This window comes from Rhinichthys klamathensis, unplaced genomic scaffold, assembly GCF_029890125.1.
Source record: "Rhinichthys klamathensis goyatoka isolate OS25496 unplaced genomic scaffold, OSU_Roscu_1.1 h1tg000196l_1, whole genome shotgun sequence".
NCBI classification, from domain to species: Eukaryota; Metazoa; Chordata; class Actinopteri; order Cypriniformes; family Leuciscidae; genus Rhinichthys; species Rhinichthys klamathensis.
Genome location: NW_026606722.1, coordinates 6,990,144 through 7,017,972, shown reverse-complemented (window position 1 = coordinate 7,017,972; position 27,829 = coordinate 6,990,144). Strand labels below are relative to the sequence as shown.

At 39.3% G+C, this 27,829-nt stretch overlaps 1 protein-coding gene and 1 long non-coding RNA gene across 2 annotated transcripts; one reads left to right on the top strand and one right to left on the bottom strand.

The window, feature by feature from the left end:
* Window positions 1-1,233: 1,233 nt before the first annotated feature.
* On the top strand, window positions 1,234-19,255 carry prkaa2 (protein kinase, AMP-activated, alpha 2 catalytic subunit). The gene is made up of 9 exons (XM_056262792.1): window positions 1,234-1,447; window positions 8,402-8,543; window positions 11,333-11,426; window positions 12,490-12,634; window positions 13,562-13,649; window positions 15,060-15,284; window positions 17,172-17,673; window positions 17,762-17,888; window positions 18,779-19,255. The coding sequence occupies exons 1-9, from the start codon at window positions 1,354-1,356 to the stop codon at window positions 19,018-19,020; spliced, it is 1,659 nt and encodes a 552-aa protein (XP_056118767.1). The 5' UTR covers window positions 1,234-1,353; the 3' UTR covers window positions 19,021-19,255.
* Window positions 19,256-24,564: 5,309 nt separating this feature from the next.
* Window positions 24,565-27,703, bottom strand: LOC130096200 (uncharacterized). The gene is made up of 6 exons (XR_008808181.1): window positions 27,689-27,703; window positions 27,502-27,582; window positions 27,346-27,365; window positions 27,216-27,240; window positions 26,894-26,998; window positions 24,565-25,278 (listed from the first exon to the last, which is right to left on the bottom strand). It is a non-coding gene; the product is annotated as an uncharacterized LOC130096200 (long non-coding RNA).
* Between the last annotated feature and the right edge of the window lie 126 nt (window positions 27,704-27,829).

Genomic DNA, 27,829 nt, shown 5'->3' with positions numbered 1-27,829 from the left:
CCAACTCAGCAGTGATGAAGCATTGCCATCTAGCGGGGAAACGCATGTAACACACTTGAAGTTTACTAGACTAGCGACAAAAATGACCACATTTTTTTTTATAATCTCAGGCCAAATAATAATAATATAACAGTAATGACCTTTTGCAGTTGTGTACGGCCTAATGGTGGACTTTTCACGTGTGCCATCCATAAAAATCACGGAGGTAAATTAGGAAACAATTTTCTCCATTAAATCACTTTAATTCTGCAGTATATTCTGGTGATTTTGACTGCATGATGTGCACATTTACTAATACGTAAATAAATAATACATTAAATACACAAAGAGACATATTTACTAAATTTGAGTGCAGTTACTTACTATTAATTATTAAAACGCCATTAAAAGTATTATTATTGTTATTATGTTTATTATTATTTTAAAAGTTCAGAATCAAGACTGACTATGATTTTGCCTGATTTTAGAAATGTTTTCAGTTTTCATAATCATCTATTGATATAAATAGCCTAAATACACAGCTGTGAAACGTTGCTGTATAAAAAAGGTAATTTATATATATAGGCTATACTGTATATATATATATATATATATATATATATATATTTATTTATTTTACGTCCTGACAGAATTCAAGGGTTCATTATATAGATAGATAGATAGATAGATAGATAGATAGATAGATAGATAGATAGATAGATAGATAGATAGATAGATAGACAGATAGATAGATGATAGATAGATAGATAGATAGATAGATAGATAGATAGATAGATAGATAGATAGATAGATAGATAGATAGATAGATAGATAGATAGATAGATAGATAGATAGATAGATAGATAGATAGATAGATAAAGTTATATAGATAGCTATAGATATATAATGATGAACCCTTGAATTCTGGCAGGACAGTGTCACATTTCCTTAAAATAGGCCTATGCGTATTTATTTACATTCCTTTTTTAGTCAAAATTGTATTGTTTTTTACTATATGAAGAATTGTATTTGGTGGTTCTATGGATAGTGAGTAAAATGTCAATATGTAAATTCAAACGAAATGGTGCATACATTCTAGTTATCATCTTTAAATAATTAATGTTAGAGTTGTGGTATCATGCTCAATAGTCAGTGAGGGATTACCTAAACACCTCGACCGCCCCCCCCTTCACCGCCAGTTCAAGCCTTATCAGCTGACCCGAGAGCTGCCTGTGTAGAGTTTACAGTTTCTCCTGAAGCTGAATTCAGATCAGCTCTTAGAGGGGTTCAGTAAAGCTCAGTCTGGCTCAGTCGTCTACCTCATGTGTTCAATCCCGCCTACTGTAAGGCAGCCCGAGGACCTCACATAGTAAAATGGCTGAAAAACAGAAACACGAAGGCAGGGTAAAGATAGGACACTACATCCTCGGAGACACGCTGGGAGTCGGAACATTTGGAAAAGTGAAGAGTTAAGTATATTCATTTACTATACGTGCTCGGACGTTGCATGGAATGCGAGTACGAACGTATGTTTTCGGGGTTGTTAGTGCTGAACTTGCCGGCGGACGATGTGCGCAGTTTACGTAGCATGAAATGCGTAGTAAGATCCTCCGCTAACGTCCTCCAGGCGCAGAGAGTGCGTATGCTGTTAGTGAATACAGCGCAGAGATGGAAATTCTTTCAGCACCACAGAAGACGGTGCACTTGCAATCATGTTTGCGTAAATGTTTAGTATCACAACATTTGGGGAACTATCTGGCATTTCGGAAATGTTTGGGGTTCACATACTTACGCCTTCTTAATATTTGGCATTTTAAACATTTTAATGCTCTGTCATCCTCCCTGAATCGCGACCAGGCATTGAGCTGCGCTCTTTAAAATGTTATTTGCATACATTTCCAGCTCCCAAATTATTGAATCTTTAAAACGTTTGTCTCAAAAGTGTATTCTGATGATTACTGTAAAAGTAGCACTGGAGCAAATGTCGTAGTTGGTATATTTTACCTGCAGTGCTGCTTTGACCTTGCAGTAATTTTCTATTCTAAGCGCGAGTGGGAATGCCGCTCATTTTGGGAATGACCTTTCGCACGGGTGTATAGCCCTGTGTTTGAGCTTTGCTCCACATTTATTAAAGTCAAATCTTATTATATAACACGGTCTATGTTGCATTAAAAGAAATGCTCTCAATTATCAGTGTCTGTCTGTGCACATAAATCCGTTATAAACGAACTATTGATTGGCAGTGCCATTTTCATTTCATTTCATTTCATTTTTCATTTCATAAAAAATAAAATAAAATAAAAATAACAGAAATGTTTACCTAGACAGCATTTTTGCCTAAACACAAGCATTCCCATTTGTCTTATGACCATTTCTCAGCTGCGTGTCTGACAAGATACAATTCAGCCCGCTTTTACCATAGGGTTCAACAGTACCGCCCACTTTTCCTGGGGAACTATTTTTCCCATTCATTTTCCCACAGGGAAACTAAACCAACCAGCTACAGGGTGAATCACAACATTACAAACTTTGATTTGAATCAACAACAACAAAAAAGGGAAATCAGACCCTTTTGCAAATCAGACAAAAGTACAAAGATACAAGACTGTGCACATGACAGCTTTTTGAAAATCTTATTTTTAAATGGAATATTGCAGTATTTATTATAAATGTCTTTTTTTAAATGCATGTTCCCTCATATTCTTTAATCAAAATAACATTCCCCCTCCCTCTAGTGACATCTCTTCTATTGATGATGTTCACTTGTGCGAGGGCGGGACAACCTGTCACTCACATGACATCACAGCAATAGCAAACCACAACAATCCGTTGGTTTAATCGAATCCATTCACAATGGACAAAAAAATCAAGTCAAAAATCGTGATTCTCAATTTATCCAGAATCCTGCAGCTCTACTAAAAGAATAGGGCTAGTTCACTTAAAAATGAAAATTCTGTCATCATTTACTTCAAGTTGTTTCAAACCTGTATGAATTTCTTTCTTCTGCTGAACACTAAAGAAGACATTTTGAAGAAATTGAGTTCCCCATTGACTTCCATAGTAGGGGGGGGGAAATAGTCAATGGGGTCCATCAACTGTTTGGTTACCGAGTACCGACATTCTTCAAAATATCTTCCTTTGTGTTCAGCAGAAGAAAGAAATTCATACATGTTTGAAACAACTTGAGGGTGATTAAATGATGACAACATTAAAAATTTTAAGTGAACAATTCCTTAACCACTTAGCCTACTAGCTTAACCTCTAGCTCAGCGGTGTCCAGTCCTGCTCCTGGAGGGCCGATGATGTCTGGCAAAGTTCAGCTCCAAACAACCTGCCTATAACACTTACCTGGAAGTCTTTAGCAATCCCGAAAACCTCGATTAGCTGTTTCAAGTGCGTTTAACTAGGATTGGCTCCTAACTCTGCAGTGTATTTGCCAGGATCAGGATTGGAAACCCCTGCTCTAGCTGATTAAGCTAGTTTGTCATACTGATTAACCTGCCAGGCTGCGATATTTTTTTTCACAGGATGGTAGGGGAAGACTCATGAATATTCATTAGGGAAGTCATCCCTGATTGGACTGATGACCTACCCCCTAAGCCCGCCCCTAAACCTACCCGTCACTGGGGGTCTGATGACCTACCCCTAACCCCGCCCCTAAACCTACCCGTCACTGGGGTTAAGACCAATCAGGGATGAGTTCCCTAATGAATATTCATGAGTCTGATATGAATAAAGCCCTTTAAACTCCCTCCATACTGCATGCTCAGGGTGTCATTGGACTTAAATATCCATAGCGGAAGCACATTTTGTTTTCAAGTGACCCTCCAACCGTTAGTAGACATTAATAGAGGCTTTGCTTTTGCAGCCATTTTTCATTATTTCTTCATGTAGCTCAGGCAGTGAATGCAGTGTCAATATGCACACTAAAAATACTAACCTAAAAATATAGTCAAAAATACTGAATAAACCTGAATAGATTAGGTTACACCAATCAAATTATTTTAAAGGGGTCATATAATGGTACATGCACTTTTACAAGTTGATTGTACTGAAATGTGTGTTGGCAGTGCCTGTACACAACCATCATAAAATGATACAAATCCATCCAGTGTTTTTGTTTTAATCTCCTTATATGTTTTCCCCTGCCTCAAATTGAGCCGTTCGATTTTGTGACGTCACACGCTCGGAAGCCCCTCCCACGATTGTGGATTGACAGCATCGTTTCAACACAGACCCGCCCTCGCTCGTGAGAGCTGTCAATCATAGTCTGCGCGGACCGGCGCGGTCATTGTTGATATGCTGGAGCACTGTCTATGAGCAGAATGGCGTCTAAGCGATTGTGGTGTTCTGTTCTTGGGTGTAATAACGAACACAGCACTCATTTTAAAGTTCCTGTCATGATTCTGCCATCTTGTATTTCACTGGTCTTGTGGCAGGATCATGGCAGACCCATGTTTTATGTACAAGCGCATGGTCTGTTATTTGGACCATGTGCTTGTGTTGTCTCGTCTCGTTACCCCGCCCCCTTGTTATCCTCGTCTTGTGATTATTGTCTAGTCAGTTTCACCTGTCCTCGTCATTAGTGTTCCCTATTTAATCCTCTTGTATCTGCTGTCTGTTGTCGGTTCATTGTGATTGTTACCTGAGTGTTAATCCTTGTCAAACCTTTGTCAGAGTCTGTGAGTATCTTGTCAAGAGTTTTAGTCCTGTTGCGCTATTGCCTGTAAAGGTTATTTGTGTCCCTATAGTTATCTGTCTCAGTCTAGTTAGTCTACATAGTCCAGTCTTGTTTTGCCCCCTCGTGGGCTTTGTTTTTCCTGTTTTTGTATCAATAAATCCTGTGTTCATTGCATCTGCTGTCTGCGCCTGGGTTCACCTTCCTCCTCATAACAGAATGAACCGACCACGAACGAACCCAGCAGACAGTATGTCCTCCCGACCCCGGCTACAACCGGAACAATGGTGGTTATCGGCTCCCTCCGATGAAGAGAGGGTAGATTGTCCAGTCCCGTCCCAGGGTGAGTGGATCCTGAAGAATTATGCCCGACTCTGGGATCATTACTCCCGGGAGGGTCCGCTGTCTTCTTCCTCGGGGTCTCCACCCTCTGCCTGTCTGCCAGTGATCCCGGAGGGTCGTGTTTTGGCCGTCATCTCTCAAGGGGATCAGGCTCTCTCCGTTTCTTCTCCCGAGGTTTCATCCACACCCGCAAGTCTCCGTGGAAAACGAGGGAGACGGATTTCCTGGGAGTCTGCTTCGGAGTCTTCAGCGACGGAGTCTTCCCTGCCTGAGACAGCCCTCCCACTTCCAGTCATGGACCCTGCTGCGCTTCTTCTGCCGATCACCAGTCCAGCTGTGACATCAGCTCCGCGTCCCAGAAGGAAGAGGAGGAGGAAGGGACCCTCTTGTCCTCCGTCTCTGTCTTCCCATGAGCCCGCTCCAGCAAGCGCCGTCCATGAGCCCGCTCCAGCAAGCGCCGTCCATGAGCCCGCTCCAGCAAGCGCCGTCCATGAGCCCGCTCCAGCAAGCGCCGTCCATGAGCCCGCTCCAGCAAGCGCCGTCCATGAGCCCGCTCCAGCAAGCGCCGTCCATGAGCCCGCTCCAGCAAGCGCCGTCCATGAGCCCGCTCCAGCAAGCGCCGTCCATGAGCCCGCTCCAGCAAGCGCCGTCCATGAGCCCGCTCCAGCAAGCGCCGTCCATGAGCCCGCTCCAGCAAGCGCCGTCCATGAGCCCGCTCCAGCAAGCGCCGTCCATGAGCCCGCTCCAGCAAGCGCCGTCCATGAGCCCGCTCCAGCAAGCGCCGCCCTAGAGGCCGCTCCAGCAAGCGCCGTCCCAGAGCCCGCCTCAGCTAGCGCCGTCCCAGAGCCCGCCTCAGCTAGCGCCGTCCCAGAGCCCGCCTCAGCTAGCGCCGTCCCAGAGCCCGCTGAGAGAGTTGCGGCCGATCTAGCCGCTAAGGAGGTTCTGCGAGCAGTTTCAGCTCGTCAGGAGATGCCCGTCATCATTGCGGCCAAGACCCTTTCCTATTACCTGTCTCGTCTCGTCGCTATTCTTGAACCCCCTGTCTGTCCTGCCTTGTCCTCAGCTCCCAAGCCTGTCTCTGTGAGCGCTGCACCTGATCCTATCCCTGTGAGCGCTGCACCCGAGCCTGCCGCTGTTATTGCTGCATCCTGTCCTGCCCCTTTGCCTGCTATGTCTCACGTCAGGAGTCCCGGTTCCGCATCCTCTGTGTCCTCGTCTGAATCTGTTGCTGCTAATTCCCGGTCTGTTTCCCCGTTCGTCCCTGTCTCCACCAGCCCCCGGACTGTTTCCCCGTTTGTCCCTGTCTCCACTAGTCCCCGGACTGTTTCACCGTTCGTTCCTGTCTCCACTTGTCCCCGGACTGTTTCCCCTGTCACCATTAAACCCCGGACTGTTTCTCCCAAGACTTCTACTCATGTGTCCCCGTCCAAGCCTGCCCGGAGTTCTCGTCCTCAGCCCTCCTCCCGTGGACCCAAGACCCCCAGTCCTCCCATCCACCCTGGACCTCCCCCCATGAACTCTGTGTTTCCTCCACCTCCTTTGCCTTGTATGTTGTTTTTGATTTTTCACCCGAACCCCGTTATTGTTTATTCCTGTTTGCCATTGTTAGTGTTTTCCATGTTTTGTTGGTGTTTATCTATGTCACAGTCTGTCTTGTCTTGTGTTTAGTTTCCCCTTGAGGAGCGTCTGGAAGCCGCTCCTTAAGGTGGGGGTTCTGTCATGATTCTACCATCTTGTCTTTGATTTCACTGGTCTTGTGGCAGGATCATGGCAGACCCATGTTTTATGTGCAAGCGCATGGTCTGTTATTTGGACCATGTGCTTGTGTTGTCTCGTCTCGTTACCCCGCCCCCTTGTTATCCTCGTCTTGTGATTATTGTCTAGTCAGTTTCACCTGTCCTCGTCATTAGTGTTCCCTATTTAATCCTCTTGTATCTGCTGTCTGTTGTCGGTTCATTGTGATTGTTACCTGAGTGTTAATCCTTGTCAAACCTTTGTCAGAGTCTGTGAGTATCTTGTCAAGAGTTTTAGTCCTGTTGGGCTATTGCCTGTAAAGGTTATTTGTGTCCCTATAGTTATCTGTCTCAGTCTAGTTAGTCTACATAGTCCAGTCTTGTTTTGCCCCCTCGTGGGCTTTGTTTTTCCTGTTTTTGTATCAATAAATCCTGTTCATTGCATCTGCTGTCTGCGCCTGGGTTCACCTTCCTCCTCATAACAGTTCCTAAATCCGAACCGCTGAAGACGCAGTGGCTGAGTTTGTTTTCGAAGGGAATATTCCCCACGAGCAACGTCAATGCTTTCATATTTGCGCGAATCATTTCTCACCAGACTGCTTTATAAACGAGGGTCAGTATGAGCTGGTTTTGCTAAGAAGCTGCTCATGAAAAAAGGATCGGTACCAGATATTCGTGTTCCTGCTGAACCTCTAGAAGAACGGAAGTGAGTGTAACGTTTTATTAAACTTTATATTAATATTTATATTAATCTTTGCAAATCGCTAGCTGCACGCTTCACAATGAATGCGTCTAAGGTTTACACTTAGGGTACATTACGGCATGTTTTCTATGTATGATGTTCTCAATATAATTCATAATCCCACGTTTATACTGAACAACGCGTTATGGTTATTGTGTTATTGTGTTACAAACGGTGTACGCACAGAACAGAGAGGCGGAGTGAGCAAAGCTCATGATCATTTAAAGTCATATGCACTGAAACGGCGTGCTGAAACCAGAGCTGTTTTTGACCAAGTAAAATAAGTGTTTTCTTACAATACTAATGATAATTTTTAATTAAAGTATATTACAAACTTTTAATTTAGACCCTAAAGAATCATATTAGCTTGTACAAAAATGGCATTATATGACCCCTTTAAGGTTCAGAAAGAATATGCAAAAATAACTGAAATATATACTTATATACTGATAGATTTGTAACATTATAAATGTCTTTATTGTAATTGTTTATACTTTAATGTGTATGTTCAGGTTGGGGGCGAGAAATATGTAATAATCTTACTTGTTACAATAATGTGCAAGACTGATAATATATCAAACCAAACAAAATGTGGGTATTTGTTTTCGTAAATTTTGCTCAAAAGTGAGCAGTATCTAATTCTAGATAAGCAATTGTCTTAAGGCTAGTATATGAAAGTCTAAACTCAGAGTAGATCAGGTTTAGTTTGTTTATATTGAGGGCTCAGACCTGAAATGAAAGTCTCTCTTTCTTTGTTTTCTTAGAAGGTTTGTGTTGGAGGTCGGCGGCCCGCAGCACTGATGCTTGCTTTCGTTGGAATAAAACTTGTCTTTCATCAGTGGTGTTTACAATAACCTAACTGCTGGTGATGGTATTTCAGCTGAGTCTTCATTGATGTGTGTGTGTGTGTGTGTGTTTGGCCAACAGTTGGAGAGCACCAGCTAACAGGACACAAAGTTGCTGTGAAGATCCTCAACAGACAGAAGATCCGCAGTCTCGATGTTGTGGGGAAAATCAAACGAGAGATTCAGAACCTTAAGCTCTTCAGACATCCACACATCATCAAGCTGTGAGTGAATCACACATATAAAAAAAATATGAAAAACGCAATCAACATCAACAAATTCCACTGAGTATGCCTGTGCAGTGCACTGGTGATTATCAACCTTGATTGGAAGAAACATCATTTTTACACTGGGTTAACTGACGGCTTAAGCTTCTTACAGATTTTAAGAAGCTTTATGTCTTTGAACTGCAATTTCAGGAGACTTTAATATGGAGAACTTACAACTTTAGGAGTATTACAAGGATCATTACACATGCTGACTTTATGTCAGTTTTTGTGAGATTTAACATCACTAATGACAAGGATGTGGAATATTTTTGCGGGCAAATACTTCAAATACAAGTTATTTGATTAAAGGTGACGGAACAGATGTTTTTCCTATGTGGTTAGACATGTACGGATAATTGATTTTAATGAGTCCAACTGAAAAGACCTGCTTACATTTCCAAGCTGGTCCAGTCTGGTGTGCGCTGGAAGCTGGTATAGCAATTATGTTCTCCAGAAAAGCCTATAAGCTCCCCAATTCAAGACAAACATTTATTAAAACTAAGCTGCAAAAATAGATTCAAAAGGTTCTAGGTTCTGAAATCCTTAGGTTTCTAGTGTTATATATACATTTTTAATTACATTTTATTTCAATAAAAAATAAAACACTCACACACACACATATATAATATATATATATATATATATATATAAAGCCCACTGGAAATGAAATGTGCCTCTTAAAGACAGCTAGGATGGGAAATGGCTATATAAAAAGTAAAATATATATTCTTATATAAAAATTAGGGCTGTCAAATGATTAATCACGATTAATCACATCCAAAATAAAAGTTTTTTTTACATAATATATGTGGGTGCACTGTGTATAATTATTTTGTATATATATAAATACACACACATGCATGTATATTTAAGAAAAAATATAATTTATATATAAAATATTTATATTTATATATAATATAAATTATATATAAATCTATATACAGTATATACATGAAAATATTTCTTAAATATATACAAGCATGTGTGTGTATTTATATATATATAAAATAATTATACACAATGCACCCACATATATTATGTAAAAAAAAAAAACTTTTAATTTGGATGTGATTAATCACGATTAATCATTTGACAGCCCTAATAAAAATATATATACGTCCAATAATGTTTCTAACATTATAATTGCATCTCAGCACAAAAGTAGTGATGGGCACTTGCAAAAACTTGCTTTGAAACTTTAAACCAGTAGTAGTATGTTTCAACCTGCCAAAGTCACTTGATTTCAGTAAACAAGGTTTTGTTATGTCAGACCTTGTCAATTTTAATGGTTCGTTACTCGGGATCTTAATCTCAGTAAACCAGTTTCTATACTGATCTCAGATCAGGTTTATAGTGTAGCCGATTTAATTCTTTTCGAAACAAACTCTACAAATTCAAAGAACACATTGTACAGACACTTTGGTATTTGAGGATTTCTAGATTGCATTTAATAGATTACATGGTTACACTTTATTTCGCTGGTCCACTTTAGACATTACCAACTATAAGCAACTTTCCAACTACATGTCAACTAGATTATTAGTAGACTGTTAGTAGAATGTTGGGTTAAGGTTAGGTGTTAGGGTTCAGGTAAGTAGAATAAGTTGACAGATACATTACACAATTTAATTGGGAGGAAATGTACCGACGTATCTGCATTTTATGCGGTGCATTTCTTGTTCTGCCACTCACAGTTCAATGACACATTTCAGGGTTGTTCTGATCAGAAGTTAAGGAGACAAAACACAGCATAATCCTCTCACGTCCCAATTTCTCACTTTCCTTCTTTTCCACTCTCACTTATTCCCCTTTTCTCATCATAATGCAATAGCTGTGTTATTGCATTCTCGACACATGTACCATGTTAAGCCCCTGCTGTGTTTTTTGTGTGTGCTTCTCTGGGTATTTGCTCTGTTTTGAGAGCATGCTTTGTTCTCTCCTTTTATCATTCTTTTTTCAATGATTGGATTTTGTAAAGATACATTATGTTTATTTGAAAATCACATCAGGTGTCCCAGACTTTTTTTTTCAGTATTCTATATTAAGCTCCTCTGAGGAATACAGGCCTTGTCCTTCTCTACTGCTGTTTGAAAGGCTGTGTCTCCCACTATAAAGGATCTTATGTTGAATATAAACAGGGACAACAACACAGCAGACTGACAGTAGCTTTCCCTGCAGAAATATATATATATATAGCGCAACATATTTGTTATGCGTCAGAAAGAAATACAATTAAATTCACAAAAAAACTATTTATATAAATTCTAACTTAAAATATAAAATATATTTATAGCAACATATTTGTTATGTCAGCAAGAAATACCAATTTAATTAAATTAAATATTCAATTAAATTACATTTTACATTAACAAATAATTTATAAGGTTTTTAATTATAGCTTGAAATGATATGACTATAATGTAACTATAAAATGTATAAACTCACTTTTGCTGGAAAACAATGGCAAGGAGTTTTCATCTTATTATAGTTGATGCTTGCAGTCACAAATCAAGATAACTTTCAAGTCAGCTGAAGTTGCAATAATATTGTTTCCCATATGAGAGAAATCCAAATGTTTCTCTTTACAGGGTATAAAAACATATGTACATGATAAAGACCGTGTCCCCTGGGCCATTGGCCATCCTTATTGTTGAGCTCTGTATTGCTGTATGTTGAAAGCACTAACATGTTAATATAAAGCCTCTTGTTGAGTTCCTGTGGTTCTTTTCTCTGGTGTGTTGCAGGTATCAGGTGATCAGCACTCCCACAGACTTCTTCATGGTGATGGAATATGTGTCTGGAGGGGAACTTTTTGACTATATTTGTAAGCATGGAAGGGTAAGAATCATCTGAAGAGCTCTTGCTACTAAAGTCAGCTGCTGGCTAACAGGCTCTTAGAATCATGGGAAAGGCTATTGGCTTTCTCAATGGTTCTCCAAAGTTGCATGGCATACCTAATTTGTAAAATTACTGAACATTATAATTAATACAGTCCTGCACAACAAAACATATACAGTTATGGACAACACAATGATGTTTTGTGTTAGTCACCTAATACCTGGAAACTGCTTTATGAGCCTTAGGACTCTTAACTCGCTTTTGTGGCTCTGGTCTGGATTTGAGCATGGATTAACCTTTGCGTCTTCCAGACCTGTTGGGGTTATGGGGATCTAGCTTATCCAAACAGCACCTGATCCAGTGAAGTGTTCGTGGGAAGGGTCAGGGAGTTCATGCATATATACAGGGCTCAGTCTTTGTGTTTTCTGGGTTGCCTACAATGGCACTGCCTGACGGTTCATGTTGCAGGACATGTTTAGTTTGAACACACAGCTGACTATGGTGAAATTTGATCCTTTTTATTTTTAGTGCCTTAATTCATCAACACTTGAACAAGTTTTTGAACTAGTTTTTGACAATGTTGTTGGATATAAGATTAATTCAGTTAAATTGGAAGGTTTTTTTTTTTACTGTGTTTACATTAATATTCCCTATTGATATGATTTCTCAAATAATTTAAATAAATTGTATTGGGGGCATACATGCATTGAATGATTGAAATTAATATATCTAAATACCTGCTGTATCATATTCGATAAAATTTCGATACTGTTTGCCTAGAAATGAAATGATGATTAAGGAAGTTGCTTAAATTCAGTAAATATTCATTTTGAAATATTATTAACAATACAAAAGTTATTCTTGACATTACTTTACCCAAATAAAAAATGTTCCTAGCAAGAAGATGAGTATTTGATCTGGATAGTAGTACTGATTTAGACTTGAATGTAGAACTTTGTATCAAATACAACGCAGACAGCTTTAACCCACAGAGAACAAATACTTGTTTTTATTATAAATATTGTTGTATGTAGTAATCTCTCTTTATGTCTCTCATGTGCAGGTGGAGGACACCGAGGCGAGACGTCTTTTCCAGCAGATCATCTCAGCTGTAGATTACTGCCACAGACACATGGTGGTGCACAGAGACCTCAAGCCAGAAAATGTACTGCTGGATGGCAACATGAATGCCAAGATCGCTGACTTTGGTACACACACACACACAAACACACACACACACACACACACACACACACACACACACACACACACACACACACACACACACACACACACACACACACACACACACACACACACACACACAGAAAGCTAATGTTGTGCAGACAGTGAGGGATAGTTGCCAAGCAACCAGCTGCAGTTTTGCTACATGTCCAGTCGTGTGGTTTATATGAGGCATGCTGTTTGATTATCCACAGAAGAGCGGAGACAGGAAAGAGGCAAAGAGAAATACACATAAATCTGCCCTGCAGCTAGATTTGTTGAGCTACACCACATATACAGTGGGGTCCAAATGTTGTCCAAGAGCACTAGTGAAAATGCTTTATTTTCTAATTTAACATATATCTATATTTTAAATTACCTTTTACTTTGTATTATTTACACACACACATACAAGGTATAAATACAGTAAAAAATACATTACTTCTATTTTATAGAAATCTATTTCACAGATTTTAAAAATGATACAGCAAGCTGTGTATATAACAAATATATACATAAATACCCCAATCTGCATATATATTGGTAGAATGTTATTTTAATTTTTATTAATATAATGACATTGTATTGTGCAGTGGGCATAACACATGCATTACAATGATGATTGAAATGAGTATACCTGAAATATCAGCTGCACCCTGCAGATGCACTGAGCTACACGACATATGCAGTGGGGTCCAAAAACCTGAGGGAAAATTCTTCAATTTTAAAATTTAATAGATTTTTACAACTTCATCTTATTTCATTATTTATTTTTATTAAAATTCCCAGATTGTCAAATATAGTGTCATACGTTTGGATCCCACTGTATTTAGATCTGCCCTGAAATACGTTTTGTTTTACCAATCAAATTGTCTGTTAAGTACACTTATTTGTGCGGCTCTGCTTGTCAGGTCTGTCAAACATGATGTCAGACGGAGAGTTCCTGAGAACAAGCTGTGGATCACCAAACTACGCTGCACCAGAGGTCATTTCAGGAAGGTGAGAGGTCATGTAGTCAGTTTTATTAAAGTCTTGACAACCAGATTGCGTAAGAAATGTACAGTTCTTGGACAATATGCGCTACACTGTATTATATGTATATCGATAGTCAAAGGTCTGGCTTGCAAGACGAGCAGTCCAACAAACCATGGCTAGCTGTTTGTTTTGCGGTATGGACTGCATTGATACACTGCACATAAATATCATATAAGGACTGCATCCATTTTTTATGTAATACCGATTGTCGTCTTGTTCTGCTTGTTTCTGGAAAATTTCTCATTCATTCTGAGGCCCTGTTTACATCTGGTATGAAGATGCGCTTTGGTCGATCGGATCACAAGTGGATGACGCTAAATACAGGTGTAAACGGGTCTAAAACTTTTGAGCTTGTCCACTTTCGACCACTTCCAGAGGTAGTCGAAAACGCATTCGACTGGATTGCTTTCGTAGTGTAGATGCTCATGTGGTCAAATGTGTTCGAACAGCCACAAGAGTCCGCCTACTCTCCGCCTACTGACCTAACGCGTTGTTGTGGAAATTTTCAGTGGACATTGCAAAGGAATGTCATATGGTTTTATCATTTGCAGTCTGATGTGAGGATGAACTTCTCTGAAATCTATGTATGTTTATGCACCTGAAGTGCAGGAGCGAGACACTCTGGAAAACAGGTGGGCAAGGACCTCCGACCTCTGAGGTCAGGAGGTCATCTAGTTTGGGGGGGCTTAAAGGGTCAGCTAGCGATAAATCGAAGCTAGCAGTAATGGGTCTTTTGTCTGTGGAAAACTACTGGGAAACTCTGCAGGGAAAAGGACCTTGAAGAGTAGTATAAAGATTGCCCATTTCTGTGTCTCAGTGTCTCACTCACAGGCCAGGGTAACTGCTGTGTTGGCGATTTTTGCCAAAACAGCGTAAACATGTGAAAGTGTGCTAGCCAGATGGGATTTAAACTTTGTCGGCTAAAGACCTAAGTTTGGTTTGAAGATGAAAAAACTTACCATGTTCTCTCACCATTCCTTATTTCTAACACACACTCACAGCATTCGCCGTGATCTTTCGGCTATCAGAGCAGAAACAAAACCTTCTGCACTGTATGTTTGTCTGTCGTCTGCGGGTGCGTTCATATGTTAATTGCATGAGCTTATCTCGTCCATTAGATCGAAAGATCTGAAAAACCCACACCGCCCATAGCCGTCCCCTCCCCTTGAAGAAATCAGGACAGAAGTGGCTGAAAGTGGACAAAAGAGATGGATTAAAACACCAGGTGTAAACAGGAATGTGTCCCATTCGTCTACTTGTGATCTGATCAACCAAAACACATCTTAATACCAGGTGTAAACAGGACCTGATAGACACGTAGACACAATGTTGTAGCCCACACACTCACACAATGACACGTATGTTGTGTTTCAGGCTGTATGCTGGTCCAGAGGTGGACATCTGGAGCTGTGGCGTCATTCTCTATGCACTGCTCTGTGGGACTCTGCCATTCGATGACGAGCACGTGCCCACCCTCTTCAAAAAGATCCGTGGAGGGGTCTTCTACATGCCAGAATACCTCAACCGCTCAGTGGCCAGTCTACTAATGCTCATGTTGCAGGTGGACCCACTGAAGAGAGCTACTATCAAAGACATCAGGTTGCTATTAGTCATCACACTTCATGGGCCCTATTTTAACGATCTAAGCGCATCGTCTAAAGCGCACTGCGCTGCCGAATCCACTTTTGCTAGTTTAAAGTCCCACTCCGATCATATTTTGAGCTATTTTTAAACATTCCCAGTGGTCTTTAAATTATGATTATGCCATTTTTAGCCAAAATCACAAAACCTGTGCCGTTTTCTGGGACTTCGCTTCAGCAGAGCGGCAGTAGCTCATTAGCAATTCGCCTCTGCGTTGTGGGCGGAGCCGTTGGCACGGAGACGACCCTCCCCCTGCCCGTTGCTGAGAGCTCTGTCTCTCCCGCTAGCTTACATCCCCAATACCGGTGGGGCAACAGTATTATATACACGTTAATTATTATTATCCGAAGTTAATCAAAGTTATCACCGATCACCGATCATTATTTCACTCCAAGACGTCGTGTGTGGAGACGCCCAGTGGAGTTACTACGTCACAACTCCAGTCGATTTTAGCCGGCATTTTAGCGTCTGCTACTGATTCACAGCCATTTGAATGTAGAAATACTCAGAAATACAACTTTGAGCTTATTTTTCTCAAGATATGTCCTCTAACATCAGAAAAATGCCACAAGAACATGTTAACACCTAGAAAAACATTATTTTCATCGGAGTGGGTCTTTAACGACGGGAAAAATAGTCGGTGCATGCGGCGCATGGTCTAAAAGGGTTGCCCCTATTCTCTTAATGAGTAATGGGTGTGTTTTGGGCGTAGCGTGAAATAAACCAACCAGAGTCTCATCTCCCATTCCCTTTAAAAGCCAGTTGCGCTCGCGCAATGGCGGATTCGCCATTTACATGCCGGAATTTGATAGTGGAAAGACTGAGCGCTTCTCCAGAGAGGAAACAGATCTGCTCGTGCGCGAGGTTAAAGCACGCGAGCAGGCCATCTACGGGACAAGCCGGATTCCACCATATCTATATGTACACAATATTAATCTTTTACATTGTAATCCTTTTATTTTTAATATTTGGCATGTTTGTGTGCTGCTGCATGCCCTCCTCCATGAAGGAGCCAGTTGGGGGACCCAGTGTGTGGAATAAGCAGAGTGTACACGTGTTGTGGACCTGCCTATAGGCGCACATTACTAATGCGCTCTTTAAATAACAAAATAAATACTGTGCCATTGACTTTAGACCAGGTTTCAGTTGGTCAATGGCGCAGTCTATTTCAGTTGCCTCAAAACATCAACATGCCAACAATGCGCCTGAACACACCTCGTTTTCAGACCAGCACGCCCATGGGCGCACAGATGGGCGTAAATGCATTTGCTATTTTAAACAACGTGGCGCAGGACGTGAAAATGATAACTGCGTCGGGCTGAAACTAGCAAAAAACACTTGCGTCGCGCCTGGTGCTGCTTTGCTCCAGGTGTATGATAGGCCCCCACGAACTTATGCACTCTGTCAGTTTAACCATAGTAAGATTTTAACAAATATTTAAATTAGGGCTGTCAAATGATTAATCGTGATTAATCACATCCAAAATAAAAGTTTTTTTTACATAATATATGTGGGTGCACTGTGTATAATTATTTTATATATATAAATACACACACATGCTTGTATATATTTAAGAAATATTTTCATGTATATACTGTATATAGATTTATATATAATTTATATTATATATAAATATAAATATTTTATATATAAATAATTTTTTTTCTTAAATATACATGCGTGTGTGTATTTATATATATACAAAATAATTATACACAGTGCACCCACATATATTATGTAAAAAAAACTTTTATTTTGGATGTGATTAATCGTGATTAATCATTTGACAGCCCTAATTTAAATACAACATACAGTACTTTTATTTTCTTCTCTCCTGTATGACAGAGAGGATGAGTGGTTTAAACAGGACCTTCCTGGCTACCTCTTCCCCGAGGACCCCTCGTACGACTCCTCAGAGGTGGACGAGGAGGCCGTGCGGGAGGTGTGCGACAAGTTTGAATGCACTGAAGCCGAAGTACTCAGCAGCCTCTACAGCGGAGACCCTCAAGACCAGCTGGCCGTGGCGTACCACCTCATCATCGACAACCGGAGAATCATGAACCAGGCCAGCGAGTTCTACCTGGCCTCCAGTCCCCCAACTGGCTCCTTCATGGAGGAGGGCATGCCCCTGCCACCAGGGGTCAAACCTCACCCCGAACGGATGCCCCCGCTCCTGGCCGACAGCCCTAAGGCACGGTGCCCTCTGGACGCCCTCAACACTACCCGACCCAAACCACTGGCGGTGAAGAAGGCGAAATGGCACCTGGGCATTCGGAGCCAGAGCAAACCGTACGATATCATGGCTGAGGTTTACCGTGCCATGAAACAGCTGGAGTACGAGTGGAAAGTGAGTGGCTTGAAACAAGCACAAGTATGCATGTTTGATTTGATAGTGAGAATAGATATGTCAGTGTGTCGGATGTCGTGGGATTTAGGTGGTGAACCCGTATCACCTGAGAGTGCGCCGGAAGAATCCTGTCACTGGGAATTTTGTGAAGATGTGTCTGCAGCTCTACCAGGTGGACAACCGTAGCTACCTGCTCGACTTCAAGAGCATCGATGGTGAGCATCAACCGATCCGTCTTTTTTAATGACAAGTACTTACTGGAATTAAAAGGCAGCTATTTATTTTCATGTACCTACTTTAAAGTCCCTGTAAAGTAAAAATTTTGTATGTGTTCTGAGTTTGTCACACCACAGAAATTTTTTTTATTAGCCACCCTGCCAAATTTGAATGATAAAAAAAGCCAGCAAGTACATAAAATAAGCTATCAAAGTCTTTAAAATTGCCTTTACAGGGACTTTAACTGCATTTCCAAAACTGAATAATTGACTATTAATTTTAATTTCAATTGACATTTTTTGTGACTTGACTTTGTCTTATTCTCACCAAGACTCCTTTATTTATCAAAAAATACAGTAAAAACTGTGGTATTGTGAAATATAATTACCATTTAAAATAACTTTAAATTTTTATATATTGATTTAATTTATTCCTGTGATGGCATAGCTGAATTTTCAGCATCATTACTCCAGTCTTCAGTGTCACATGATCCTTCAGAGATCATTCTAATATGATGATTTGATGACCAAGAAACATTTCTAATTATTATCAATGTTGCGCTGCTCAATATTTTCCTGAAACGGTGGTCAAAGGATTCTTTGATGAACAGAAAGTTCAAATGAACAGCATTTATTTGAAATATGTATTTTTGGTAACATTATAAATATATTTATGTCACGTTTGACCAATTTAATGCATCCATGATGAATAAAAGTATTCATTTCTTTAAAAAAAACAAAAAAACATTTGAAGTGTAGATGTGAAGCCCCTAATGTACACAAATCCTAGTTATGCCTCTGATCTGGATGCATTTAGCCAGTTTTAACCTGGCTTGTTACTCTTCATTATATCTGTCTGATAAAATGTAAAAATTCTTTCGCTCACTCAGATGATGTGATCGAGCACAAGTCAGGGTCGTCGACTCCTCAGCGCTCTGGCTCTACAGCCGGCCTCTATCGACCACGGCTCAGCATCGACTCTGCGAGCGTGGCTGTTGAGATGCCCCAGCTCAGCAGCTCTCTGCCGGGGTCTCTGACCGGGAGCACACCCCTGCTGGCCCCGCGTCAGGGCAGCCACACCATGGACTTCTTTGAAATGTGTGCCAGTCTCATCACTACCTTGGCTCGCTGAGACCAACGCGCCCCGAAAAAAAAACTACCATCTGGTGGTCTTTACCTCTTAGAAACCAGTCAAAAGGTGAAGGGTTAAGGGGTTGTGAATTATGGAGTTCGGGGGTTGCTTTTATGCCGGTCCCACAGTAGCAGCACAGACATACAGTGGCCCCAAAAAGGTTTTGGACACTAAAGACACAGGTATGAGTCGTTGTATTAGTTAACCAATCATAGCAAGGCAATCAGCAAACCAGTCACGCTAAATCTTTTTGTTATCACTTTATCATGCTCCATTTGAAATATTTATGCAATATAATTCAGAATTATATATACAACGGGGCATGCAATTCATTATTTATACCACAATAATATAGAGGTGGAATAATAATATATTATAATTATTATTATGTTCCATTAATGTTTGACAACCAGACATTGTCCATATATGTTTGACATTTTCCCCCTATAACTTGCATTTTGTAACTGTATATGTATAGCTTTTATTATTTTAAACCTAACAGATCTTTTAATAAAACATGAATTTTGTCCAAAACATTTTTAGGGCCACTTTAGTCAGAGGGTTTTCCCCTATCGTCATATGTTTAAAGAATTCAAAAACTATAAACATACTTCTGATTTTATATATACATTTCTTTTGATAATATGCATTATACAGTATATTTATATTCGCATATCGATCACTCGAGTTGCATAGTTTAGTTTAATAGCCACTGATTGCAATGACATACCAAAACAATAGGTTTATGCATACAGAGCAAAGATCATTATTGAATGATATTATATTAGAGATTCTTTCTTATTTTGCAAAGAAATCATATCTATTCACATTATTTAAGAGTTAATTTATAAAGTGAAGAACTTATATTGAGCGTTCAGGCTTTGGCTTGCAGTCTCCAGAGAGCATTTATATAGCAGTGTTGGTGAATGTCAGAGTGAATCTCAGATGATACACACCATCTGCAGTGGAAACGGCTGACCGTGACCTATCTGTGTCTGTCTCAGAGGCTTTGCTTACATCATGGGCTGTGCCGCTGCCATAGAGAGACCAATATGCTGGACGAGGGCAGACAGACCAGCTTAAATGTTGTGCCTTGATATGGCTAAAATGCAAATAGAGAAGAATACAGACGATAAAGTGGAGATTGTGCCAGTCATTTTGTCGATATGAGTGAGCCTTTAATCAGACGGCCTTAAAATATTCTCAATGCTTGAGATTACAGACAGACAGAAAGACATAATTAAAGCACTTTCCCCGAATGACACATTCAACCCATTATTATTTATGGTTTTCTATATTTTTACAAGTATTTTGTATAGTATAGTAAATATATAGTAAAGCAAAAGTATAGTAAAGTAATAGTAATATACTATAAATATTATTTATACTTATATCAACATTATATACGTGGTGTGTATCTGATGAGAACATAGTGTCCTATATAAGTGACCCAAGCCAAGAGATTGCGCCACATGACCCCACCCCCTGCGATGCCTTAAATAGATTGTGAACGTTGTTTTTAATGCTTTAACACATTTGTTGATGTGTGTGGTTGTTTGTATGGAGTAGATCCAATGTATTTATTAGTTACACATATTTATTCTTTATTTAAGCTCACATCTTAAGTGTTACTTGTGAACAAATGACATAAATAAGTGGATTTCAGTGGGGATTCAGATAGTTGATCTGTTGTAGTCGTCTTTGTGCCAATGTGTGTGAGTGGACAACAACAAAACAGCCAGATGGGAAATAGCAGTGAAAGATGACTGAAAATGAGAGGAGTGAATTATATTGAATATATATGCAGATGTTACATTATGACAAATCATTCAATCAAACAAGACCGCCAAAAAAGAGATGTTTTCAGTTCAACCAATCCCAGAGAGTAACATAGTGTCGGCTCAGATCCGGCCCACATCTGATACACATTGATCCACATGTACTAGATGTGGCCCGGATCTGGGCCGACACTGTCTAGGATAGATCTGAATCATTTGAACCAATCATTTTTTTATTTGTGTTGAGCTAGTTGCAAAGGTATAGATAGATCTACTAGTTATTTTCATATTCATTTCTGCTCATAATCCGGAAAAACAGACTTTATCCCAAATTGTGTTTTCTATAGATGTGGTGATCTTCCTGAATCTCCCCCTCTTGTCTTGTACTGTACGGAATGGTTAAATCTCTACCATTGTGTGCATGGAGCAGAGCGTTTGTGTGTTTTGTACCAGTATGCTGTATTTTTATGATACATACTGCAGTTGTACCATTTTAACTGAATGTAAAACAGAAAGGTGGAAAGTTCTCGTATCATTTATATGAAATGCAATAGATATGATGCCTCTAGAAAGTTTAACAGTTCGGTGCAAATCACCATTGCTGGGAGACCCTTTATTGCCGGGGAAGATTAGACTGGATTATGTTGTTGTTTTCATGGAAATATATTGCACAGTCCTCCCAGAATTTAAAGCCTTTACGCATTCTTAACATTCTCCCCTCAAATCCCAAGTTAACTCCCGGTCACTTTGAGGATCAGTGCACCTTTTAGGAGAAAAAGTGCTGAGGTAAAAGCTTAAACACATAGTTCAGGGAGTTTATCGCCCCCTGCTGCTGGACTTTGCCATTTTATTTACTATCAGTGGCAAACCTTGGGTGGGAATCGCAGGAATGTGTGCATGCTTGACGCCATTGTGGTAAATCTTTGTCTTATTTCAAGTCCCTTACGACAGTTTTATGTCACTTATATCAGCTTTATGGCTGTGTTTTGTGAAAACTGGTCAGAAACTTTACAACCCGCATTAGTTTCAAAGGGGCATTAGTGTGTTGGCCATGGCTTCAGCTCATGTTCAGTGTTTGGTCTATGTAGAGGCGTTTGTGCTGGATATTATCTCTCTCGCTCTCTCTCCAGTGTAGTGCTGTATGTATGAACAGCTTCCCTGCAGTGAAACATGAGAATAATGTGTTTTCTGCCTGTTCCCGAGCCCTGCTGGGAGACGACCTCTGCCTGTCAGTGTATACATGTCTGTATTGTACACGTGTGTGTGTGTCACTTCCTGTCTGTGTGCGGTTTTTATTTTAAAAGTTATGCACTGCATGGTGTTCCTGTTCTGATTTGCACTTTAATTTTTTATTGTTAAAAAAGAAAATAAAAAATAGGGAAAATAAAGAGGTATATGCAATTTTTAGTTTGTGTACTTATTTTGATTATGCAACATTATAGCTGTCAAACATATGCAGTTTGGAGTAAATCAACAACACTCTAAAAAATAGTTAAATAGTACAATCAACTTGGATTTTTAACTGACATTAAACTGACTTTAAAAAAATGAGTTGAATCTTGTATAACATAAAAAAAAGTTGAAATTGCTTAAAGACCCACTCCGATGAAAATAATGTTTTTCTAGGTGTTAACATGTTCTTGTGGCATTTTTCTGATGTTAGAGGACATATCTTGAGAAAAATCAGCTCAAAGTTGTATTTCTGAGTATTTCTACATTCAAATGGCTGTGAATCAGTAGCAGACGCTAAAATGCCGGCTGAAATCGACTGGAGTTGTGACGTAGTAACTCCACTGGGCGTCTCCACACGCGACGTCTTGGAGTGAAATAATGATCGGTGATCGGTGATAACTTTGATTAACTTCGGATAATAATAATTAACGTGTATATAATACTGTTGCCCCACCGGTATTGGGGGTGTAAGCTAGCGGGAGAGACAGAGCTCTCAGCAACGGGCAGGGGGAGGGTCGTCTCCGTGCCAACGGCTCCGCCCACAACGCAGAGGCGAATTGCTAATGAGCTACTGCCGCTCTGCTGAAGCGAAGTCCCAGAAAACGGCACAGGTTTTGTGATTTTGGCTAAAAATGGCATAATCATAATTTAAAGACCACTGGGAATGTTTAAAAATAGCTCAAAATATGATCGGAGTGGGACTTTAAAGCTGCCGTAGGGAGTTTTGAGAAAACGTTGACTTAGCCTGAAAATTTGAACAAGCACAACTTACAGGTCCCACCCCCTTGCTCTCTGCTGCGCTACAGCCCTCCCTCCACAGCGGAGCCTGTCGTGAACGCGCAGGCTAGTAAACAGGGCCACCGATAACAGCGGATAAAAAGTTATATGGCACATTCACTAATAGGGACTAAACGTCAATAATATGCTTTACATTGACTATGGCCTGCCCATACTTTGACTATAAACTTGGTCCTCAAATCATTATGTATTTTCCAATAGCCTACGTGTAACTTTATAACGTTGCACTCTATCTATAAGTTATAAATAGCTAGTAAGATAACGTTAATATAACGGTAACTAACGTTACAGCATGTAAGTAATTATTCTAGCGATATATAATGCTAGATAAGGTGTGCTAGTACATTATTTCAGCAACATGACAAGCCAGTGAATTAGCAGGTTTCAATTGTTGCTTAGCAGAGTGTGTGACATTTTATCTACATGTTATGCGGCTAGAGTTTTGACACCGAGTCAATGGGCTCTGTGCCATTCTTTCTTTTTCGCTTGTTTATCGTCATCGGTCTTTTTCCTTTTACCTCTTTGTTTGATGAGCAGGTGTCACTCGAGAATTGGCAGTTTAGGTTGTTTCTCCGTCATAAGCACAGCTGCAGCTTGCCGGCAATCTTGAGTTTGAACGACGGCTCGCGCTGTGCAAGAGAGGGGTGTGATCAGCGCGTACACGAGCGTGATTGACACTGCTAAGGCATTCCTCCTGGCTCTGATTGGTTGTTTCTGACCGGGAGCGTGTATTTCTTGCAAATGGCAATAGGACCACTAGGAGGAGCCAGAAGAGCTTGATTTTTACACAGATTATCTGTCTCATATTCTACTGTCAGGACATAATGACAGTTTTAGCAAATACATGTTTTCAAAAGTTACCTACAGCAGCTTTAAGTCATTTTGATGTAAAGCAATGTAAAAACATATGTTGTAATAACTTATTGATCATTTAATCTTTAACAGTGAACATGTGACAACATAGTCCCCACTGTTGGAAAACCTAAAAAATGTTTAATTACATGCCTGGAAACTACTTTCTCCTGTATTACAGTTTCCACAAAAATATTAAGCAGCACAACTGTTTTCAACATTAATAAGAAATGTTTCTTGAGCAGCAAATCAGCATATTAAAATGATTTCTGAAGGATCATGTGACACTGAAGACTGGACTAATAATGCCGAAAATTCAGCTTTTCCAACACAGGATTAAATGAAATTTTAAAATATATTAAAATAGAGTTATATTAAATTATAGTAATATTTCAATGTTATTACTCTAATGCATTTTTAAAAAAATAAAATAAATGCTTCTTTCAAAAACATTAAAATCATGCTGATCAGTATGATATTTTTGCAGCTTTTATAGTTATACACAATATGCATTTATTTATTTAAACCGTATTTAAGCAGCTATACTGGAAAAATCAGGGGACATTTTTGGGAACAGTTTTGAAACAACGAACAAAGGCAGAAGATTTTATGCAACTGAGGCATTTATTGTCTGCAGCAGAAAACTAAAATATCTAATCTAAATAAACAGCACTCAAACACGCGTCCGCATATTTCCCCTAATGAGTAAAGCCCTGAAGACTGGGAGCACTTAAACGCAAAGTACTGCTTGTAAAATATCAAATGAATAATATAATACTAATTAATCTAATACAAATACAAAGTATGGCTATATAAACATGTAAGCCGCAATCCTAACTTAAATAAGTAAATTATACCGCAAAAATAATGCTGACTTTTTACTGCATTTAAAGGTTTACATGGCAGTGTACTGTTAAAACCAAATCCAAATGCCAAGCTGTTTCAACATGCATGAGCTCTCATGCTTTGAACGCAATTGTTCAATTATGAACCTTTTAGACTTATTAGACAACCTCTAGACACAGACTGTCTTTTCCACACAAAAGTGAACTAACACTTAAATGCAAGGGTCTAAATAATCTGAAGAGCTTCTCACCGCACCACGCATGGGCTTTTTTCCCCACACAGAATGCACATTATATACATGAATATAGAAGAACTCGCCTGCAGCCACTCACAGACAGATGCACAATCACAAACATTATTCTTCCCACTTGACAGACACATCTCTTCTTGAGCTTGTGTGGGTGGCATTTACTGTGGTCTCATCAAATCACGCCCCACAGGAGGGTTATGAACTCAGAGTGAAGATCCAGCGGTCCATCTTTCCCTCTTGCAGCCGGAGCTATTCGGCTATTTTGAGACGAGTTTGATTGGCCTAGAATAGACAAACATATTCTCTAAAATGTCAGTAAACATCAATGTAGCATAAAAAAAAGCCAGAGGTCAGAAATGAACAGGGTGAAGTTTTTAAAGCCTGCACTGAACGGTAAAAGTCAAGCAGGAATAAAAGGTTGCTCGTTTTTATTCAATTTCAGCATGTTTTTATGGTTGAATGTATGTATAATTATTGTACATATATTTTAAATTATATAATTATGTATTAATTGCATAATTTACACTACTGTTTATAAGTTTGGGGTCAGCAAATTCAGCAAAGATGCATTCAATTGATCAAAATTGTAAACTACAAAAACATATTGTTGGTTTAACTTAAAAAAAAATAAGTTAGCTGGTTGCCTTAACATTTTTAGTTAATACAACTGAGGAGATTGATTTAATAAATAGAAACTCAAAATATTATGCTACTGACCCACATTATTTATCTAAGTTGTATAAAAGATAAAAACGTATTAAGATAAAAAAATTTTTTTACAGTCATTATAATGATAAAAAGGTTTCTATTTCAAATAAGTGCGGTTATTTTAACTTTCTATTCAATAAATAATCCTAAATGTTGGTATTTTTACACAAATATGAAGCAGCACATCTGTTAACATTGATAATAATAAGAAATGTGTCTTGAGCAACAAATCAGCATATTAGACTGATTTCTGAAGGATCATGTGACACTGAAGACTGGAGTAATGATTGGATCACAGGAATAAATGACATTATAAAATATATTAAAATAGAAAACAGTTATTTTAAATTGTATTAATATTTCATTATTACTGTATTTGTTATCAGACTGTCAGATACCTCTTCATTGCAAAAAAAAAATGCTGCTTTAAATTTTTAAGTACAATCTACTTGGATGTTTAAGTCATTTCAACTTAAGTTACATTAAACTGACTTTAAAAAAAATGAGTTGAACCTTGTAGAACTTATAAACAAGTTAAAAATGTATTGTGATGAGTTAAAGCAATGTAAAAACATGCTGTCATAACTTAATGATCAGTTATGATATTTAAGTTATGATCATAACTGATCTTTTACAGTGTTCAAAGGTTCGCCATTTTTCTCAGTAACGCTTGGCAGTTTTGATTTAGTACTGTATATGCTGTATATGCACATGCTTATCCGCTCCTGGTCTACGCAGATCTTCCTCTTCACTTGCTTTTTGCATGTGGAGATGCAGTTCTATTTCAGAAGATCTGTAACAGTGCTACCGTATAACAGTGAAAACACAGATTTCCGCAATAACTCGTCAAGCGTTTTTGTCATAAATGACGTAAAATCTCGTCAATGGCGGGGAAAGAGTTAATGGATCCACTGTGACACAACTAACCCTGTATATTGCAACAACATGTTTTGCTATTGGGGCATGTTGTCACAAAAGGTCAACATGTGTCCAATGTACGTAGTCAAGTCAAGTCATCTTCATTTATATAGCGCTTTTAACAATGGATTGTTTCAAAGCAGCTTTACAGAGATAAACATATAATTTAAGGTAACCGATTGTTTTGGCGTTATAGCGGTTCTTGAATAATGTTACTTCCAGCTAAAGTTAACTTTGAATGATTCACCTCCGTCGAAATGATCAGACGTACTTGCTGTAAATGGGCATGGAGTCTCCAGCTATGCTGTCGGCGTACAGGCCCGGAGGAGGAAGAAACTGGAGTTCTGAAACATCTAGATTTACTTCCTCTTGATTTCTAAAGGAAATATACAACAACAACAACACAAGTTAGCATTATCAGGTCATCAGGTGCTGCGCAGGCTGAAGGAATGAGACTTGCTTTCAGAAAAAAAAACATCTCAAACATCCATGTAAAACCAGTCTGACCGCATATTCCAGCTGAGAATAGACATCCCATAAATGACTGTCTGTGTTACGTTTGAGAACTTGCACATATTTGTGAGAATACTTACAAGCTGCCAGGATCCTCTTCGTGTGCTAACAGATCAAACCAGAAGTGGAGGAGCAGAAGAAGAAGAAAAAAAATGAGTGTGGGAAGATGTGATTGTTTATGTAATTATGGTTCAGAGTGTCAAAACATACCTGCTTTAGGCTCTGGCATTCTTGATGCACAAACGACCAAACAAGGAAAAAGGAAGTAGAGAAACCTTGATCACTTGCTATCCTGTAATCTTATCATTTACTATCAATTTCAGTGAATTCGAAAGAAAATGGACAATAAGTAAAGTGATGGCGTACATTGGGTTGCTGTCTTGCGGGAGAAGTTGAGAGGGTGTCATAAAGAATGTGGATAGTCTTTGAAGGGCTTCCTGTTTTGGTCTGCAGCACACAATGAACAAATGATCATTCTTGTGTTTTTAATGTAAAACAGATTCTTTAAGATAGTACAGTATGTGTCATTTTTAGTGAATAGAATAGAACTTACTGCACGTTCATGTAATCAATTTGGGTTGGCTGGGCAGGACCTGACCGACAGGGACAAAAGAATAAATACAAAAATGATTACGAGATATTACGAGAAATGATTTTACTGTCGGCATAATGGTTTTTGGTAATGATTTCAACA